This window comes from Garra rufa, chromosome 10 (assembly GCF_049309525.1).
Source record: "Garra rufa chromosome 10, GarRuf1.0, whole genome shotgun sequence".
NCBI lineage: Eukaryota > Metazoa > Chordata > Actinopteri > Cypriniformes > Cyprinidae > Garra > Garra rufa.
In genome coordinates, this window is record NC_133370.1 from 49,970,587 (window position 1) to 49,992,933 (window position 22,347).

At 36.3% G+C, this 22,347-nt stretch overlaps 1 protein-coding gene across 1 annotated transcript; it reads left to right on the forward strand.

Annotated features, from left to right (window-relative positions):
- Positions 1-1,594: 1,594 nt before the first annotated feature.
- Positions 1,595-22,327, forward strand: mep1bb (meprin A subunit beta b). The gene is made up of 14 exons (XM_073849734.1): positions 1,595-1,730; positions 1,930-1,948; positions 2,054-2,101; positions 2,192-2,235; positions 2,338-2,416; positions 2,669-2,786; positions 3,920-4,098; positions 10,147-10,365; positions 12,759-12,917; positions 13,413-13,628; positions 14,951-15,418; positions 18,656-18,835; positions 19,789-19,972; positions 22,044-22,327. Exons 1-14 carry the CDS (start codon positions 1,650-1,652, stop codon positions 22,264-22,266), a joined length of 2,217 nt encoding a protein of 738 aa, XP_073705835.1. The 5' UTR covers positions 1,595-1,649; the 3' UTR covers positions 22,267-22,327.
- The last annotated feature ends 20 nt before the right edge of the window (positions 22,328-22,347 follow it).

The following is a 22,347-nucleotide window of genomic DNA, read 5'->3' on the forward strand; positions in this document are numbered from 1 at the left end:
TATGATTACCATTTACAATATCCATTTTCCATTTGAATATATTTTAAAGTATTACACAATTACTCCAGTTTTCAGGGTCATCCACACATGACACAAACACAGAGATATCCACACACAGGTGTCATGTTGATGTGATCTTCTCTCTATGGTTGATCTTATCTTATCTTACTGTGCAATGACCAGAGTAAGTGTCAGGTCTCATCTCCTGCAGTGTTCCCCATTTCTTTACCCTCAATATTTATTAGTTCTATCTTAACAGCTGAACATAAGAACTCTGCTACTCCATCTGTAGGGTGTTCAGGGTAATAAGTTCCTCCCAAAAGCACTCTGTCCTCCTGATGTAAGGAATAAAAACACTCACTTTCAAAAGGACTGATAGACTTCCAGAGTGAGTAGAAACTGATTACCTGGATTACTTATAATAATTAGATTATATTAGATACATATTACACAATGGAAGTAAATTATGATTTGCCCTAGTAGTTTTTCTCTTTTAAAATTTCCTTTCTAAAAAACCTGTAATTATACAGAAAATACAGTGTCCACGCAATTAGTTTAATTTGGGAAATCCTGGCGTCTGTAATGTTTTTAATACACTTCATACGCTGTAAAAAACTATTTGTTGAATCAACTTAAAATAATTTGTTACCTGGCTGCCTTATTTTAGGTTCAAAAGTCATTTTAACTCAAAAAAGTTTAGTCAACCTAAAATGTTAAGTTGTACTAAGTGGCAACTTAGATATTTGAGTTGATTCTAAGGCAGACAGGTAACTTACACAGCTTTTAAGTTTAACGAACCAAAAATTTTTGTTAAGTCAACTCGAATATTTAAGTTAACATTTCAAGTTGACTAAACTTAAAATTTTAAGGCAGCAGGGTAACAAATTATTTTAAGTTTAATCAACAAATTGTGTTTTTTTACAGTAAAAAATGTTGATAAGCAATGCAACATATTTTCAAAAGTAATCAGAATACATGAGCTAATATGTGTAATTCAACAGATTATGCCACTAATTTCCATCATGTGATTTAGTAATTTACATTAATAGCAAACAATTCCAAGTAAAATATACTTATATGTATGTTAAATTCTACTAGCTTAAATTGAGTATTAATGATGAATTTACTCTTTTTCCAAAATTCTTGCCTGAACTCATTTATTGTGTTATTGACTTTACCACAAAATTTTTTTATCAGTGTAGTAATTGCATTTACTAAAAATGTTAATAGACAGGAATACAGGAATTCGTTTTCTATGCGTCTGCTGAATATATTACCCTAAGATATCCTCCTGGTAAGAAAACACAAACCAAGTTTTTAAGAAACACTACATTTGTAGTTCTATTTCAAATTTTTAAGCAGTCGATTTTGCAGAGTTGTTACCACTTTATCTTTATTTTTTAATTGTTGTGAATGTTCTACAAATGTTTTTGCTTATAACTTTTACATAAGACTTGATTTTGAGCCAGTGAGAGCTGATGTGATGAACTTTTTACTGCTCTGTCAATCATTGATCTGCTGTCACTCCTATCAGCTCCATCATGCCGTCTTTGCACTTTTACATCGTTTTATGCATCTTTTACTGCATTGTTGAGCTGATTTCAGGTGAATCCTCCTCTGTCAGGTGTTCTTTTCTCTATATCTCAAGCATGGGGCCCGGGGCCACGACACACACGCTTGTCTTTCTCATGCATTTCTTATTTTTCTTTAGCTGTCAAGGAAGATGTGAGGTGAGTGACTCTTGTAACAAGTTATAATGGATCTTTCAGTTTCTGTGGGACAGTTGACTTTTTGTCTGTAGTTCGGTAACCTGTTTTTAGTTGTTTATAATGTGAAATAATTCAGCATGCATTATTAATATGAAGGTACTGATTGTAAACCAAAAGGTCTTGTTTATATGACAATCTCTCATCATATTTTGTCTATCAGGCAACGCAACGAGTAATCGGTAAGTGTGCTTTCTCTCTCTCTCTCTTCTTTACTGCAAATGTTTAAATATACAAAAATGAAGTGTAAACATTTGTAAAAGCTGTGACTGATTGCATTTGTGCAGAATATAATGTTGATGGTGGTAAAGAGGATCTGTTTGATATCAATGAAGGTGAGAGATCATCACACCACACGCGTTTAATGTGGATCACATGATGGTCGTTCTGATTTTACGATCCTTCTGTCTTGTTCATGTTTTCAGACGCAGGTCTTGATCTTTTTGAGGGAGATATTTTATTTGATGGGGTAAGAGGTGATATTTTGTTGATAGCAATCAAATCTGTTCAAGTGTGGTTTGCTGTTCTTAGAGTTTAACTGATGTGTGACGATATTTAATGTGTCTGTCAGAAACTGGGGAGAAATTCTATAATTGGTGATGAATACAGATGGCCAAAAGTGATTCCTTATTACCTTGAGGATGACTTGGGTGAGTATCTATATATTTAGACATACAGCTCAAAAGTTTGGTGTTTGTAAGATCTTTAAAACATTTTTTTTAAGATAAAGATGTCATGCTCACCAAAGCTGCATTTGATCAAAAATACAGTGAAAATAGTATTGATGCATAATTTCATGTTACTGTACAGTTTTAAAAATGCAATTTTGCACATTTTTACAAATCAGCCATAGACTATTCTAGACTGATTAACCCCTAACATGCCAAATTCTCTATGGACAGATATTAATGCAAAAGGCGTAATCCTGAAGGCCTTCGAACAGTATCGACTGAAGTCATGCATCGACTACAAACCATGGACTGGGGAAGAAAACTACATTTCTGTATTTAAAGGCAACGGGTGAGCTCATACATACATGTTTATGTACAATTTGACTTGGCAATAAAATGGTTTTGATGCACAATGGCTTGTTGGATGGTATGCAATCTCATATGTGACCCTGGAGCACAAAACCAGTCTTAAGTCACACAGGTATATTTGTAGCAATAGCCAACAATACGTTGTATGGGTTAAAATGATCGCTTTTTCTTTTATGCCAAAAATCATTAGGATGTTAAGTAAAGATCATGTTCCATGAAGATATTTTCACAATTTCCTGCCATAAATATATCAAAACTTAATTTTTGATTAGTAATATGCATTGCTAAGAACTTATATTTGAGTGAAGTGATTTTCCCAATTTTTTTTTTTTTTTTTGCACCCTTAGATTCCAGATTTTCAAATAGTTGTATCTCAGCCAAATATTGTCCTATCCTAACAGACCATACATCAATGGAAAGCGTATTTATTTGTGGTTCAGGGTCACATATGTTAAAGGAGTAGTTCACTTTCAGAACAAAAATTTACAGATAATGTACTCACCCCCTTGTCATCCAAGATGTTCATGTCTCTCTTTCTTCAGTCGTAAAGAAATGGTGTTTTTTGAGGAAAACATTTCAGGATTTCTCTCCATATAGTGGACTTCTATGGTGCCCTGAGTTTGAACTTCCAAAATACAGCTTCAAAGGACTCTAAACGATCCCAGCCGAGGAAGAATGGTCTTATCTAGCGAAACGATCGGTTATTTTCTAAAAAACATTTACGATTTATATACTTTTTAATCTCTACATGGAGTACACACAAGACGAGCATTTGAGGTTAAAAAGTAAATAAATTAAAATAGATAAATAAATTTTTATTTTAGAAAATAACCGATCGTTTCGCTTAATAAGACCATTCTTCCTCGGCTGGGATCGTTTAGAGCCTTTTGAAGCTGCATTTTGGAAGTTCAAACTCAGGGGCACCATAGAAGTCCACTATATGGAGAGAAATGAAATTTTTTCCTCAAAAAACACCATTTCTTTACGACTGAAGAAAGAAAGACATGAACATCTTGAATGACAAGGGGGTGAGTACATTATCTGTAAATTTTTGTTCTGAAAGTGAACTACTCCTTTAATACACATGTTAATATAGTTTGTGTGTGTGAATAGCTGTTTTTCATCAGTGGGGAATCGGCACGTTGGCAAACAGCGGCTGTCCATCGGCAGTGGATGTGATCGTATCGCTACCATTGAGCATGAGTTTCTCCATGCGTTGGGCTTCTGGCACGAGCAATCACGCTCTGACCGCGACGACTACGTCTCCATCATCTGGGACCGCATTACTGAAGGTACTTTCTGATTCAGTCTATCCTATACATGAATAAAGACCTGAGAAACTGCACAGCCTCTGAAATCAGGCTATGCTAGCGCTTTGGACAGAAGGAAAAAGGAAAGCAAAGGATAAATGGCTTTCTAGCACTGCCCTGCTACAAAATGTATTTTTAAAAAGTCTATCCCTGTACAGCTATGATCAGCTGTTTCACCGTCTTGGCTGAGTTTTCAATGTTGTTTCTATAAAGGATGAAGATGATTGGTTGGTTCATGTCACATGACCCGAGGCGGGCTTTTGTGTATTTACAGTATTTTTACAGAATTTACAGCAGTATTAAAAACAGCCTAGTACAAGTTTTACATGATAGCAAGCAAGATATGGAATAAAAAAAATGTCTCGTTCCATGTATTAATTTTTGTCTTTTATAAATCATATAGTTTAGCAATATCACAGTTTTTTTCCCCCAATACATCATCACAACTGCAAATGCAATGATGATTTAATACTGCTTTGAAATAAACGAGTTAATAGTAACTTACCTTTTCAACACAACACTGCCTTTTTTGGTTATATTTCGCCGATCACTCATTAATAGTGATTTCCCAGATAGCACACGTACGTCTGCAAGATGTATTTTAAAGATATCTTGATCTGGAAAGCATGTGCTGTGTGCAAACGTCTGGCAGACGTCTGTGAGATGTCAATTTTACATACATTCTAATTCATAAACATCTTAAAGACATCTAATAGACATCTATTTGACATCTGATAGGAAACATCTAATAGACGTATTGCAGATGAGCAAACTACGTCTTGCAGATGTATATGTTAACGTCAAATAGACATCTCCGAGATGTTCGTGCGCTATCAGGGATTACTGCCACCTAGTGACGGTTTTAGTTTCCTAAAGCATTTCATTTTTCAGTATTTCACTTTTCGTTTTTAAAAGTAATTTCATATCAACATTTAACGTTTTGTTTTTTAAATATCATTTATCATTAGCATTTATGTCAAATCTGAACTGCATTGAACAGTCTGTTTAAATGCATCTAAATGGCACTTCAGATGTGTATAATATCAATATTAAAATCAAACATCACTTCACCAAACCCAGACATGGTATTATTCACTGGGAAGTTTAATATATATATATATATATATGTACCAGCAGAAACATATAACCTGAGATTCAGCAAAATAAACTAATTAATTTCATATAATGTTAAATTTTGCAACAGTATAATGTACAAGGTGCAAACTTCATAAGTATCATACAGGATGCAAACTTGCCATGGACTTGGTATAACGGAGTATAAAAGTATGGAAATGTACAATAGTATTAGAGAACAAAGACATATTTCTCCATTTAAGACCTTTTGGTGTTATAACTATTATAACTAATATGCTACAATATGAAGGAGAGTCAAAAGCTTGCTGGCTTTTTATAGCACGAGACACAGCACAATTGAAATGTTCTCACACCCATTGGGGTCCTTTGTGCCATCCACTTTCAGTGTGTACCACTCTTCTGCAATATCTCTGACTATCTCTTCTGTTACTATTTTGCTCAGGTATTCAATAATTTCATTCTGGATATTATTAGAGGTGTATGTGGCATTGGATGGGATTGTGTTGAAAATCTTTGCAAGCTCCTTATCTTTTTTAAGAGTGTAGTCCATCATAGCTAAAAAAAACCCACAGCCTTCCTCACCTCTAGTATCCATTGCATCTACAGATCCACGAAAAGGAAGAAGGTCCACAGCTATGAATTGGATTATATCCACAATTGCTGATAGATAGGCACGGTTCCTTTCAAGCTGTGCTGAATTAACAAGAGATGAAATCTCAGTGCCTTTCTTGACTCTAGCAAGCTGTTCCTTCCACAGTACCATTGCTGACATTTGTTCTTTGCTGGATTCATGCCTTTTTAGTCCCTTATTCTGAACAAGGGCATGGCGCCAATGGTTGTAGCCAGTGGTTGTAAATGCATCATCTGTCCAAGCTGAGCCAAATTTATGACAAGCATAACAAAATGCTGCATCCCGTTCAGCAGAATGTTCCAGCCACTCTTTATTTTTGAACCAAGAGCTACTAAATGAACGGTTTTTCCACGGGCTATAAAGGTTTGTCACCTAAGTCGCTTGGCGCCATCGGCCGCGGCACTTGCTGGGGTTTGTCGCCCAGGTTTGCAGGGGTGTCATGCGGTGCGAGTGAGGTTACGCTGTCGCTGTCATCCGCAGGTGGAGTTATTTGACAGATTAATTGATGAACATCTTGGTCTGAAGATTTCTGGGCTTCCTTTAGCCTATTCCTTATGTCTATAATGAGTATTTTTAGTACTGTAGAAAGTCAGCTAATGAATTTCCTGAGCTGGACGCACAATGAGTGAATGATTTTTTTTTATTGTATCAAATAATCATACAAATCGTTAGAAATATCAGCAGTAGTGATACTTGAAAGATAACAAACATTCAAACAACAAAAAACCAAACAAATAATAATAAAAAGTAAACAAAATAAACAAAGCAAAAAAGGGCCATTGTACATAAAATTCCTTACACAAAAACTTTAAGTGCAGAACAAATTTTAACAGTCTTCATAGCTTTCTTATTTTTAGACATTGAAATCAGATTAATATAAATAATTGTAATAAAGCTAGAGAGGAGAACAGATACAGTAGCTACTGGGAATTTACTAAGTATGAATTTGGCAAATATATTAGAAAATTTTGCAGTGATTTGGCAAAAAAATAAAAAAAATAGATGAGAATATTATTATATCTAGAATCACAAATCTCTTATCAAAAAATTTAGATAATTTACTTGACTGTGAGAAAGCAGAACTGGCAGATTTACTACACAAATTAGATCATTTATATAAACACAAAGCTGAAGGGGCCTTTATTAGGTCGTGTAGAAGATGGATTGAGGAGGGTGAACAAAATTCTGCATATTTTTTCAGACTGGAAAAAAACAAGCTAAATATAACCAAATTAAAAAACTTATGGTGGATGGCAATATTACTAATGATCCAAGACGTATTGCAATGAGTGAATGATTAAAGAGACAGCGTCAACTACGCATCACGATCGCAAACTGAGAATGCTCACAACCAATCAAATGCAGAGGCATTAAAAGCATGATGAAAATAAGATAATTATTTAAAAGCTTGTGTGTACGTATTCATTTTGCGAATTTGTGTGCATCTGTATGTGTGTTCATTAATTTAAAAATTAATACTTGTATCTGAGGGTGCTTTTGCTTTTGTTTGGGCGTCCTCAAGCACCCCCGTAGAACCGGGCCTGAAAAATGGGTACCGGACAAGTTGTTGAAAACAGGAAGGCGTGTTTCAGCACTCTTCCCGTTTCTGTTTCACAGATCAAAGGTACTGTAAGTCTTTCAAACATTGTATGCCCTGACGCACAGAGAGATCCAAAAACATGATCTGTTAGCCCTGGCTTACATCTCGTAGCCCCTGAGTCGGCTAAGAAATCAACTGTTTTTATCAGCGGATATTTCGGCATTTCTTTAAACGCCTCACACTTATACACAGCAAGCTGTTTTTCAACAGCATCATCATTCATCTCAGACATAGACACAGAAAGAGCGAAGAGCAGTCAGAATATCAGTGTATGTGTATGCTTTTGTGATTCATTTATGTTCACTTCCCTTCACTTCTGGCCGCTCGCCCTCCTCTCCGTCCCTCAGCTGCTCCCCGTCCTCCTCGTTTCAATCCGACTTGTCCTCCTTCTTCGCCTCCGGACAATGCTTCGCCCAATGTCCGTCTTTCTTGCACACACAGCACTTAGAGCAGTCTCTGCTGTCATGGTCGTTTGTTTCTTGCGCGAATACTTCTCATTCTTCTCATTCGTCTCATTCTTCGCTTGGCCTTTTTCACTTCTTCCTCTGCCCCCGCTTTTGCCCTTCTTTCTCTGCGGTTCATATCTCACCGCACCCCTTGCTTTTTTTGACAAACTCAGCTGTAAATCTCTCTCACTCTTGGCCTGTTTCTTCTCACGCTTTTCTCTCAGCAGTCTGTCAGCGTGCCAGGCGTGAATCAACACCGTGGCCAGCCTTCCCTCTCTCCACACGATGCAGGACGCTTTCACTTTCTCCGCGATCTCTGGTCTCAGTCCATCCAGGAAGGCGTTTCTCAGATGACTTTCCCAGGTGCCGGGCTCTTGTCCTCTGTCAGCTGGTTCTGTCAGCCCAGAGAATTTATTGAACACGTCGTGCAGGCGGCAGTAATAATCATCAGCCTTCTCATCTTTCTCCTGCTGGCATCTGCTGATTTTTGACATGTTGACTTGCGTCGGAAATGTCTCTTTGATCACGTCAACCACCCTGTCCACGGCTCTTCGGCAAGCGTAGTTGCTGTCATCATCCCAGTCGCTGTGTCTTCTCCTGAGGTCGTCCTCCGGCATTCTGCCACTGATCTTATACCAGTTCGACGGCCCCAGCTTTGACAGCAAAAGACTCCTCAGTTCCGCCATCGTCGGGCTGAACTCCTCACAAAACTTCGTCAGTTCTGTGCTCAGCTTGTCTCCCCCTTCACTCACATCTGGCAGATGAGCCATGGATTCCTTTGCTTCCAGCGCAGTCCACGGTCTGAAGACCATCATAGGACCGTCCGGCCCCGAGATCTCGATCTTCAGTGCTGTCATGTTTCTCTCTTCCCGCTTTACCGTCTGTCTCGTCTGTGGGGTTCTGTGCATCATCAGCTTTTCTTCATCCTCATCTTTGTTGTCATCCAGAGGAGTTTGGGGCACAGCATCGTATTCTTCTTCCTCCTCGCTCAGCCCATCTCCCGCAGCTCTTCTTTTCTGCAGTATCAGTGACTTTGGTAATCTTTTTGGCTGTGTCACCCACGCTGCTGCTGCTTCTCTCTGCGTTGTAGGTCTTCTCGGAGGGGAGCAGTCGAGGTTGAGATCAGCTTTCAGGGCTTGCAACTCGGCTTAGTGATGGTACGCCGGTGGTACATGTTCAGAAACAGAGACATCAGACAGATTAGTACTTGTGATCAGTGCAAGTGTTTTTCCTTCTTTTATCTCCCTGATCTTGTCTTAATTAACATTTCATTAATATTTTCCCTGTTATCCTCTATTACTGTCTGCATTCCCCCAGTCTTTGCTTTGCTGCCTGCCATAGCTTTCTGCAAAGCCTTTCTCTCTCTCCTCTCTGCCTCCTTAAGCCAACAATTCACCGTCGCCTCACATTCCTTACATACGTGCTTCGCGCAACACTTCCTCGGCAACTCGCTGCGTTCCTCTACTGACTTTTTTACCGCTTTCAGCTTCGCGACACTCAAGGTTCCCTCCCTCGGAAACTCATGATATTTGATCAGTTTCTCTATGTCAAGCATACACTTTTCACCAGCCGACTTTCTCATCTGGCTAAATGTCGGCGTGTCATATTTCCCAAATTTGCTCTGGGACTTCCCCATACTGACCCCTGATCGCTTTTAGGCGTCTAAACTTTCTCCCAAGACCGGTCCATACACTTTCTCTTTCGAGATCCCTCAGTTGCCGTCAGTGTAACCTCTTGTCAGTTGTCAGCATGGTTAAGTCCCCTTTTGCCTGATTTACCTATTGACCTTTTTTTCCCCAAAAAGAAAAAGAATTCAATTTGTCTCCTACCGAGAGTCTCAATGGAGGGTTGATTCGTTTGTCGGTTCCAGTGGTGCCTCCTCTGGCCTTCGGCGTAGCGGCCCCTGTCTCCCTGAATCCTAGCTGGAGGGAGGGTTTTCCTCTGCTTTATATCTCTTTGTCCTCTCAAGGTTACAAACAGAAAAAGAAACAGCTGCTATTGCACAGTCTGGAGGCTCCCCTCAGAAAAGTCTGCTCAGCACATTACCACCTGTTGTCTTTCCCACTCCTTTCAACATATATCACATATAAGTATGGAAAAATCACCCTTATGAATTTTTCACCAGCAGTAGTTTAGTTAAACATATCTTAATGATGAATTTGTTTCAACTTTTGTCTTCTCAAAATGTTAACTGATGAACTGGAGTTACTTGTGGATTATTGTGATGTTTTTATGATGTTTTCACGTTCATTTCATAGGCAAGGAGCATAACTTCAACAAATACAGCGACACCACATCCAGCGCCTTGAACGTTCCCTACGACTATGGATCCATGATGCATTACAGCAAGAAAGCTTTCCAGAATGGCCAAGAGCCCACCATCGTCACCAAGATCCCGGCTTTCAGCGACGTCATCGGTCAACGCATGGAGTTCAGCGACAGCGACCTGCTCAAACTCAACAGACTCTACAACTGCTGTAATGCAAACACATCATCTTAAATTATGCAAAACTCTTTACCACAGACTTGTATTTACTTGATATTTACTTTAAATCAGTCATGAACCTGATGTGCCTCTTGCTTACCCTACTCTCTAAAATGTTTTCACCAGTTTCAACTGGAAAAACTTAAGTTTAGCAGCTGCATTAAAATTTTAAGTTAAATCAACTTAAAAGTACAAGTAATTTCAACTCATAGGTTAAATCAACTTAAAAGTACAAGTAATTTCAACTCGTAGGTTAAATCAACTTAAAAGTACAAGTAATTTCAACTCGTAGGTTAAATCAACTTAAAAGTACAAGTAATTTCAACTCGTAGGTTAAATCAACTTAAAAGTACAAGTAATTTCAACTCGTAGGTTAAATCAACTTAAAAGTACAAGTAATTTCAACTCGTAGGTTAAATCAACTTAAAAGTACAAGTAATTTCAACTCGTAGGTTAAATCAACTTAAAAGTACAAGTAATTTCAACTCGTAGGTTAAATCAACTTAAAAGTACAAGTAATTTCAACTCATAGGTTAAATCAACTTAAAAGTACAAGTAATTTCAACTCATAGGTTAAATCAACTTAAAAGTACAAATAATTTCAACTCATAGGTTAAATCAACTTAAAAGTACAAGTAATTTCAACTAATTTTATTGTCGTGAGTTGAAATTAATAGTAGTTTTAAGTTGATTAAACTTAAAAATATTAAGGCAGCTGCTGAATTTACGTTTTTAAGTTGAAACTGGTAAAAAACTTTTTACAGTGTAGTAAACAAGTAATCTATTTAAAGTACATTTTAAATGTATTTCAATCTAAGTATACAATGCAAAAAAAGCTTTTCTTACTTAGATTTATTGTCTGGTTTTCCAGCCAAAATATCTAAAAAAGCTTAAATCAAGAAGGATTTTCTAGATGAGTAAAACTTATTTTTTTGTTTTCAGAAAAAAAACAAGTCAAAATTGAGCGAGCTTTTGCTCGAAACAAGCAAAATAATCTGCCAATGTGTTAAGAAAACTAATCTTGTTAACTAAGTTTTTTTTTTTGCTTACCCCATTGGCAGATTATTTAGCTTGTTCTAAGCAAATCTCACCTAAGTTTGACTTGTTTTTTCTGAAAACAAGAAAAAAAAAAAATACTAGAATTTTTAGATATTTTGGCTGGAAACCAGACAATAAATCTAAGTAAGAAAAGCATTTTTTGGAGTGTAGTTCAAATATGTTAACATATTTTCAGAATATTGCTTGAGACTTACTGATATAACAATTATAATGAGACTTTATTTGAAATACTACTTGTGCACAATGCATATTATTTAATATTAAGCCTAAAATGTGTTTTAATGTCACTATTGAGGATTTGATGATCTTTAAATGCAAGATATTTTAAGTATACTTGCAATAGTTACACTTTAGTACATTCAAATATACAAAAGTATGTTTTTAATTAGACTTCAGCAATACTTCTGTGCAATTAAAGTGCATTACGTGCAAACTTAGCTCCAATTTAGCAGACTTTAAGTATAGGGGTTTAGTATACTAAAAGTACAAGTACATAAATATTGAATGTTGGTCAAAGACGTTAAGATGTCCACGTCAAAAGAAATTTACAAAAGTGATTTTATGTCTATAGAAAGCATTTTAAATGTAAGTGAAGTGTCTACTTTTAAGGTTTCAAATACGTTTTTGGAGAATAAAAGGTCAAAATTTGGTTGAAATAATGTTACATTGTCATTCAGTGTAACAATATTTATGTACAAATTCAACAACATGTTTATTCTGACTTCTGACTGAAGAATAAGGGAGCATATTAAATTTTATTGTGTTTTAAATAAGTAAAAATTCTTCCTGACAAATTGCCAAAACTAGGATAGTGGCACATTTTTTAAATGCAGAATTACAACTGATTAGTATTTGAGGTGAAAGTAATTTGTCTTTTAATATTGATTTTTGTTGTAAATATGCCTGACAAGATTGACATTGAATGACATTTCAGTGGGTGTCTTCTGTAAATTAGAGAAAAATTTATGATATTTATTTTTTGCTCAGAAGAACAAAAACATAAATGCTTTTTTTTGTTTGGAAAAACAACAATCTAAAGTAGTATTACACTTATTGTTTTTATGCTTGCTTAAACCCCTTTCTGTCTTTGACTGATGTATTTGTTATATACTTAGCATTAAAGCATTTCAAATACATTTTAGTATTTCCATTAAGGATAGGGTAGGGCTGGGTATTAATACAAATTTTGCAATTTGATTGGATTCTAATTTAGTGGGAGGGACTTTCTTAACAATAACAAGTCAACAATGCTCAAGTGTAACAAATTTATCATACATAAGAACATGTAGCTAATGTATGAATGATTAAAGTGAGGTTATTTCACAGCCAGCTCCTCCACGTTTCTGGACTCCTGTGACTTTGAGTTGGAGAACATCTGTGGAATGATCCAAAGCCGTGAAAATGACGTTAATGCGAACTGGCAGCGTGTTTCCAGAGCCGCGGGTGGACCAGACACCGACTACACCAACATGGGACGCTGTGACGGCAAGTCTTCTGGATATTTGATCGATTCTTTATAATTGAAATGCTTCAACTCATGTCGTTCTAAATATTACTGTGGTGTTATTGATATCAAATTAAGCACAACACATTTGTGACCCTGGAACACAAAACCAGTCTTAAGTCGCATGGGTATATTTGTAGCAATAGCCAAAAATGCATTGGATGGGTTATAATTATTGATTTTTCTTTTATGGCAAAAATCAAGGATATTAAGTAAAGATCATGTTCCATGAAGATATTTTCTAAATTAACTACTGGAAATATATCAGAATTTAATTTTTGATTAGTAATATGCATTGCTAAGAACTTCATTTGAACAACTTTAAAGACGATTTTCTCAGTATTAAGATTTATTGCTGTAAGTAGTTGTATCTCAGCAAAATATTACAAGAAATAGACCCAACTGGTTTTGTGCATATTCTCATGGCACACAAGAACTATATGGTGATTTTCCGCTGATATCTGTCCTGGTTTCAGGAAAGGGTTACTTCATGCACTTCAGCACTGCGAGCGGGCCGGAGGGGAACAGGGCTCTGCTGGAGAGCCGGGTTCTCTACCCCAAACGTGGGTTCCAGTGTCTGCAGTTCTTCCTCTACAACAGCGGCCATGTTAATGACAAACTAAGGATCTGGACGCGAGAATATGACGCAGCAAACCCCAACGGGACCCTGCGGCTCATTCAGGAGGTTGAAGGTACAGATTTAGATCCACTACAAAAAATGTTTTTCTTACTGAGATTGTTTGTCTTCTTTCCAGCCAAAATATCTAAAAATTCTTAAATCAAGAAGGAATTTCTATACTAATAAAAAATATTGTCTTGTTTTCAGAAAAAAAAAGTCAAAATTAAGTGAGTTTTTGCTTAGAACAAGCAAAATGATCTGCCAATGGGGTAAGAAAAAAAATCTTATTTCAAACAGAAACCAAGATTTTTTTTTTTACGCCATTGGCAGATTATTTTGCTTGTTTCAAGCAAAAATACACTTAATTTTGACTTTTTTTTCCAGAAAACAAGACAATAATTTTTACTCGTCTAGAAAATCCTTTTTGGTTTAAGAATTTTTAGATATTTTGGCTGGAAACAAGACAAAAATCTAAGCTAGAAAAGCAGTTTTTGCAGTGTACTGGTGACAATTCAATTAGAGAGCTCTATAATTCAATTCCTACTAGTAACAATGCCTATTACAGAGCTCTCTAAATCAATTTTTACTAGTTACAATTACAATTAGAGGGCTCTACAAGTGTTTTGTAGTCATATGTCTCCATCGACTTCCATTCATTTTTAATTACAGAGATCTACAACATAATTTTTACTATAGTTACAATGACAAAGCTCTCTAATTCAGTTATTACTAGTAACAATTTAGATAAAAAAACACATTAAAGATATGTTTAATTGCAGAGCTCTGTAATCCAATTAAAGAGCTCTCTAATTCAGTTTTTACCACGAACTATTGAATTAGAGAGCTCTCTAAACTGAAATTGTTACTAGTAAAAATTCTGTTGTAGAGCTCTGTAAATAAAAATGAATGGAAGTCAATAGAGACATATGACTAGTAAAAATTCACTTGTAGAGCTCTCTAATTGAAATTGTTACTAGTAAAAATTCTGTTGTAGAGCCCTGTAAATAAAAATGAATGGAAGTCAATAGAGACATATGACTAGTAAAAATTCACTTGTAGAGCTCTCTAATTGAAATTGTTACTAGTAGGAATTGAATTTTAGAGCTCTCTAATTGAATTGTTTGTAAAAATGCAATTACGACGAGTAACGCTTAGTATATTTTAGGCTAAAACGGCTTGCCATAAATGTGGTCTGAGAAAGTCAGCTGATCATCAAATCACAACTCCAAGGTTTCTGGCTGTTTTTAAAGGATTTATGGTTGATGTGCCTAACTGAATGGTCAAATTGTGATGAAACGATGAGTTTGATTGAAACCAAGGTTTAGTTGAAAGTCATTCATCGAGCAAAAAATGTCTTTGCATAGATCATAACAATCACTCTTCTTGATCTGAAAGCTCCTCCTGATGACCAGTGGCAGCTCCATCACGTCAGTCTGAACGCCTCCAGAAAGTTTCGAGTGGTGTTCGAGGGAATCAAAGGGAGCGTGAGCACTGGCGGACTCTCACTGGACGACATCAACCTCTCAGAGACCAGCTGTCCTGAACATGTGTGGAGGATCAAGGACTTCAAGAGCGTCCTGGAGAACACACCGATGGATACTCCCATCTACAGCCCACGCTTTACATCAAAAGACGGCTACAGCTTCCAGATGGGCTTGTATCCCAGTGGAAAAGCCGGATACCCGGGAGAGCTGGGAGCGTATGCTCATCTAACATCAGGAGCCGCTGCGGCGGATGACGGTCTGGTTTGGCCCGCACGCTGGAAACAGATGACCATGATGCTGATGGACCAGAACGCAGACATTCGCAAACGCATGAACAACCAGAGGAGCGTCACCACTGACCCCTCCATGATTGTGGAAGGTGAGGACCGCAATTCCCATCTTGTCCTGTTGGGTTTCTGATATGTTTTATTCTTTATCTTTAGTAAAAGGAATCCAGGGTTTCACATTAATTATGTTGACTTTTTCCGCTCATACAGTTTCATAAAAATATGTGACCATGGACCACAAAACCAGTCATAAGGTTAAATTTTACAAAACTGAGATTTATACATAACATGAAAGCTCAATAAATAAGCTTTCTACTGATATATTTGTTAGGATATGACAATATTTGACCGAGATACATCTATTTGAAAATCTGGAATCTGAGGATGCAAAAAAATCAAAATACTGAGAAAATCACCTTTAAAGTTGTCCAAATTAAGTTCTTAACGATGCATTTTACTAATCAAAAATTACATTTTGATATGTTTACAGTAGGAATTTTACTAAAAATCTTAATGGAACATGATCTTTACTTAATTTCCTAATGATTTTTGGCATAAAAGAAAAATCAAAAATTTTGACCCATTATATGTATTTTTGGCTATTGCTACAAACATACCCCAGCGACTTAAGACTGGTTTTGTGCTCCAGGGTCACATATATCTCTAAGGCAGTGGCATAGCAAGTCAGCCCTGGGCCCATATGCAAAAAATGTGTACCGGGCCCCAATCGTTATGGGCTCCAACCCGGTTAACTTGTTGATTTTTCTTAAGCAGGCCTACATAACGTTACGTGAGTATTCACAAGCTGTTTTATTTATGGAATACATGCTTGGAAATATTATTTAACGTTTTCAGTTCCATTCATTATTTGTAGCACGCAAGTCTCAGCCTATAAATTCTGTCCATTTTATGATAAAATACAAACAATAAATGTGTTTTTATGCTCTTTAATTTGTAGTGGGATAAATATTCGCCTCAGATCAAGCGGCATGTGAATCAATGATCCTTTCCTTTTTAATATTTGCTGCACAAAATAAACATGAAAAAAATATTTAAATGCATGTTAAAGTAAAAAAAGAATAAACAAGGTGTCTCGTGAAATCGATCAATCAAAGATAAAAAAGATTGTCAATAAAACCTCTTGTGAATAAAAACAACATTTAGCCTACCTCAGAAAAGCCAACAAACCTATAACTTTGCCAACATTGTTTTATTTTTTCTCATAAATCAGCCAGTTGAAGCCTACGTTTTTATTGCTGTTTTTCATGTTAAATGTGAAGATAGGTTGAATGCCACAGACTTTTTTGGGGAGTAGGTGGAATCAATATAACATGATTTTATGACATGAAATCTTTCGTTTTAAAGTAGTAATTTAAAGCATTCTATAGATATATTTTTCATGTCTGTGAGACAAATATTCGCTGAGTTTCAGATCATTTCTGTGAAGCGCTCCTCCTCAAGGCAGAGGCGGCACACTGCAAAAAATACTTTTCTTACTAAGATTTTTTGTCTTGTTTCCAGCCAAAATATCTAAAAACTCCTAAATCAAGAAGGATTTTCTAGACGAGTAAAAATTAATGTCTTATTTTCAGAAACAACAAGTCAAACTGAAGTGTGTTTTTCCTTGAAACAAGAAAAATAATCTGCCAATGGGGTAAGAAAAATAATCTTGTTTTCTGTTTGAAGTAAGATTTTTTTGCTTACCCCATTGGCAGATTATTTTGCTTGTTCTAAGAAAAAATAACTTCATTTTGGTTTGTTTTTTTCTGAAAACAAGACAATAGTTTTTACTCGTCTAGAAAATCCTTCTTGATTTAAGAATTTTAAGATGATTTGGCTGGAAACAAGACAAAAAATCTAAGTAAGAAAAGCATTTTTGCAGTGCAGAAAGTGCATCTTTAGCCATTTTACAAAAGCACAACGTTTTGTTGATATTGTAAATGCACACAGACATTTTGCAGTTTCGAAATGATGTACTCTTGCCTTTATGAGCAAAAATGATGGTGTATTTTAGTTTTACACTGTTATTTAGAAAAATATGCAAGTGATTGCTCTGGAGCCTCCATGTCCTGCAAAGCCTGCTTTAGTCTCCAAACATGATCAAACATGCTCAACTCATTGGTCATTACCGCTGGCCGCTTGGTCGTGACTTAAAAAACATTTAACAAACATAAAATGTTCTAAACATATTTCTAAATTAACTTAGTAAAGAAACTTTGCCATTAGATTCCAAAACTGATCTATTTTAATGGCTGCAACATGGGCTCTGTTCTGATAAGTTGTCAGACCAGGGCTGGGCCAGGACTAATGCAGGACTCTGTTCATTCCCTCGGTTCAATTAAAAGTTCCCCTTCGGCTCAGCGGGCCCCCAATCTGCCCAGACTCATATGCACCTGCATACCCAGATGCTATGCCTCTGCTCTAAGGTCATTGCTTTGGCAAAGCATCTGGCAAAGTCGGAATTGTGAAATGGAATATCAAATCGCAAATGGTTTCGGTAAATATTATATAATCTCTTGCACTTTCTGCTGCATTGTGTTCAAGTGATCAGCTCGTCATCCAGTGTTTTTAGCATCTCAGTTATGCTTTATTTGTCAAAGTTTTTTTGTGGATGGATTACAATGTTTAGCAACCTTAAACAAACTTATTTACGTGATAAAATTAAAACGGACCTGAAAAGTTATAATTTATTTATTTTTAATGTAAGAGTGGATGCAGGCATTTGTATCTGAATGTGTGAGGCTTCAGATTTACTTGCAGTTGTTTTTGTCTGTTATGCTGCTTGATATTGCAAACTGGCATTTCTTATCTCATTTAAATGTATTGTTATATGTGACCAGTCTGAAGTAGCACAGGTATATTTCTAGCAATAGCCAACAATACATTGCATAGATCAAAATGTTCGATTTCTCTTTTATGTCAAAAATCATTAGGATATTAAGATCATGTTCCATGAAGATATTTTGTAAATTTTCTACCTTAAATATATCAAAACTTAATTTTTGATTAGTAATATGCATTGCTAAGAGCTTCATTTGGACAACTTTAAAGGCCTTTTTTTTCCACCCTCAGATTCCAGATTTTCAAATAGTTCAAATATTGTCCTATCCTAACAAACCATAAATCAATGGAAAGCTTATTTATTCAGCTTTCAGATGTATTAATGATCGAATAAAAAAAGGGGTCTAGGATCACATATATAAAAATGCACAGGTTTGTAGTGCAGACAATGTCATTTTAACATCTACTACCAGGGTCCACCTCCAAAAGTCTCTCAGAATCCTGTGGAATCACAGGAATCATTGATAATTTGTTGACTTTCTGTGTAGGGACTGAAGATTTCTTCTGGGACGATCCACGTAAAGTAGGTGTGAAGGTAACAGAAGATGATGGGACAGAGTATTTCCGTGGTCCCGGTGCTGGAACGGCTGTTTTCCTCACGCAGACCAGAGCACTGAGCAGAGACTTCATCAAGAACGGAGACGCCATCTTCCTCCTCACGATGGAGGGTGAGAAACACACAACTGATGGTTTATTCACACTCACTTCTGAACAGTGTTGGGGAAGTTACTTTTAAAAATAATGCGTTACAATATTGAGTCACTCTCTAAAAAAGTAACTAATTACGTTACTTAGTTACTTTTTATGAAAAGTAATGCGTTATGTTACTTTTGCGTTACTTTTTAAATCTGGGCAGGGCTTGCTTGTTTTTAATATAAAAAGTTGTATTTTTGTCAAATGTAAAAGCCTTTTCACAGCAAAAGCCTCAGGTTTAGAGAAAAGTACATTGAGGTCTGTACAGTAGACCGCAGAAGAACAAATGTCAACTCTTCAGCAATAAAAAAAGTAAACAGATGTTCGATTATCTTGAGTCATTTTTGCTTATTAGTATGGATGAATTGGATCATCGAAGGTCGGCAGCAAAGACATCGGTTAATAAAATGGGATTAAATACATAAAGGATATTATTTGACATATTTAATGCAGGTTTGTGTTGAATTTCAGTGTTTTTATTCATTTTGAAGAACACTGGATCTGTTTTTTAGTGAGTGAGATGAATTAATGCATTTTCACATTTATTCTAGAACTAAAGTAACATCTTACAATTTCTCTCAACATGGGGACAGGAGAGCTTTTAATCAATAAATGGGGGAAAGTTACTGCCGTTACTGATTTGAAAAAGTAACTCAGATATTTTTTTGTCAATTAAAAAGTAATGTGTTACTTTACTAGTTACTTGGAAAAAGTCATATTATTACGTAACTTGTGTTACTTGTAACACTGGATATGAAAACGTGAACTCCTTCACTTACCCTCATTTAGTGAATGTATTTCTTTGGAGCAACACAGTAGTAGATGTTGAGCAGAATGTTCCCGCTGCTCTGTTCCAGTACTGTACTGTCTAAATATGACGCCACTAGTTTTCTGATGTTCTGTTGTGCATCTGTTTGTGTTTCTGTAGATATCTCTCATCTCAGTGTTTCACAGCCTTTGCCTTCCACAACCATCAGTCCACCTTCCTCTGGGACACCCGATCCAGACAGCAGCACCTCCTCCAGCGCCGCTCCTCCTGACCCGTGTGTGTCCGTACGCTGTGAGAATGACGGCGTGTGTGTGCTGGACGACGCTGGACAGGCCGTCTGCAGGTCACACATTACACACAAAACACTTTTGACTGCTTCATTTTTTCCTAATGTTCTTCACTAAAGAGTGTAAGCTATCAATGAAACCAGCCAGATCTGAGATCAATCAACAAAAACAGTTCATTCAGACAAAAAGACGTGAATATATTTAATGGGACAAACTACACAACCCATAAAGTACTACAAATACAATAAGTATAAAATAATATAAATATTTAATTGCTATTGGGTCAAACCCTGTCAAATCAACCAAATTTTAAAAACTTCCCTGGCTCAAATATTTGATTTTGCTAATATTAATTCTGAGCAAAGATAGACATGTACAGTGCCTTGCAAAAGTATTCATACCCCTTCATTTTTTTCACATTTTGTTTTGCACTGCAAAAAATGCTTTTCTTACTTAGATTTTTTTGTCTTGTTTCCAGACAAAATATCTAAAAGTGCTTAAATCAAGAAGGATTTTCTAGACAAGAAAAAAAATTGTCCTGTTTTCAGAAAAAAGAAGTCCAAATTAGGCATGTTTTTGCTTAAAACAAGCAAAATAATCTGCCAACGGGGTCAGAAAAATAATCTTATTTCAAGCAGACAACTAGATTATTTTTCTTACCCCATTGGCAGATTATTTGGCTTGTTTCAAGCAAAAACTCAGTTAATTTAAACTTATTTTTTCTGAAAACAAGACAATAATTTTTCCTTGTCTAGAAAATCCTTTTTGATTTAAGAATTTTTAGATGTTTTGGCTGGAAACAAGACAAAAATTCTAAGTAAGAAAAGCATTTTTGCAGTGTGTTGCAGCATTATGTTAAACTGCTTTAAATTAGTTTTTCCCCACATCAATCTACATCTCATACTCCATAATGACAAAGCACAAAACAGGTTTGTAACAACTTTGCAAATTTATTAGAAATAAAACACTGAAAAGATCCCGTTGCATAAGTATTCATACCCTTTTCTGGGACACTGGAGATGTATCTCAGGAGCGTTCATATTGCTTCTAGATGTTCCTACACTTGGAGTGGAGTTAAACTGTGGCAAATTCATTTGAGTGAGTCTGATTTAGAAAGACACACACCTCTCAGAAAAGGTCTAACAGCTGAAAATGCATCTCAGAGCAAAAACCAAGATAACTGCCTGTAGAGCTCAGTGACAGACTTGCGTTAAGGCGATGATCTAGAGAAGAGTTCAGAAACAAACCTGCTGCATTGAAGGTTGACAGAAGCATTCTCCATAATGGAAGACCAAATGCAGATGTGCAAAGATGCTCACATCAGACCCAAAAACACTTGAGGCTGTAAAGCTGCTTCAACTATGGACTGAGTTAAGGGTATGAATACTTATGCAATCTACTTATTTCAGTGTTTGATTTTTAATACATTAGCAAATCTGGTTTTTGCTTTGTCATTATTATGGTGTATGGAGTGCAAACTGATGTGGGGGAAAAACTACTTTAAAGCAGTTTAACATAATGCTGCAACAAAACAAAATGTGAAAAAAATTAAGGGGTATGAATACTTTTGCAAGGCACTGTATAATGTTGAAAGCCAAAATATTAAATGTCACTGATGAATATTTACTGAGTAATGCACTATTTTGTAGAGGGAGGTCAAAATGGCCATTTACAGAGGGGCTAAAAATGACTTCAGAAAGATGGTAGCACCATTATCTTATTTTTACGCAGAGATTGGTAGCTCTATTAGTAAAATATGTTGACTTTAGCAATCTTTGTTGCATTTTGTGCCAATAGTGACCATTCAAAAATGGGAAAACAGCACTTTTCATGTTTTTTTTTCCAAAGTTTGCATTAATGTTTATATCATGTTTACTGTTCAGTCTTCAGTTTCAGGTATTGTTTTTATGGTCTTGTGTGTTTCTTTGATTCCTATCATGAGCTGAAGTGTGTGTGTGTGTGTGTGTGTGTGTGTGTGTGTGTGTGTGTGTGTGTGTGTGTGTGTGTGTGTGTGTGTGTGTGTGTGTGTGTGTGTGTGTGTGTGTGTGTGTCTGTGTCTGTGTGTGTGTGTGTGTGTGTGTGTGTGTGTGTGTGTGTGTGTGTGTGTGTGTGTGTGTGTGTGTGCAGGTGTGTGGTGGGCCAGGACTGGTGGCATTATGGAGACAGGTGTCAGTTCAAGAGCTCGACTCAGAGCAGTGTGCTGACGGCTGTGCTGGCGTCTGTGGCTGTGTTTGTGTTGATGCTGCTGGTGACGGTGGTCAGCGTGGTTTGTGTGAAGAAACAACAGAAGAAAGTGCAGCTGCATGGAGAAGGAATCACCATGAAGAACATAAACTCTTTCAAAATATGAAGATCTGAACGCTTCTAATGTACATTATGATTTATTCAAAATAAACACTGCTTTTATTCAACTGGTGCTTTGATATCATTA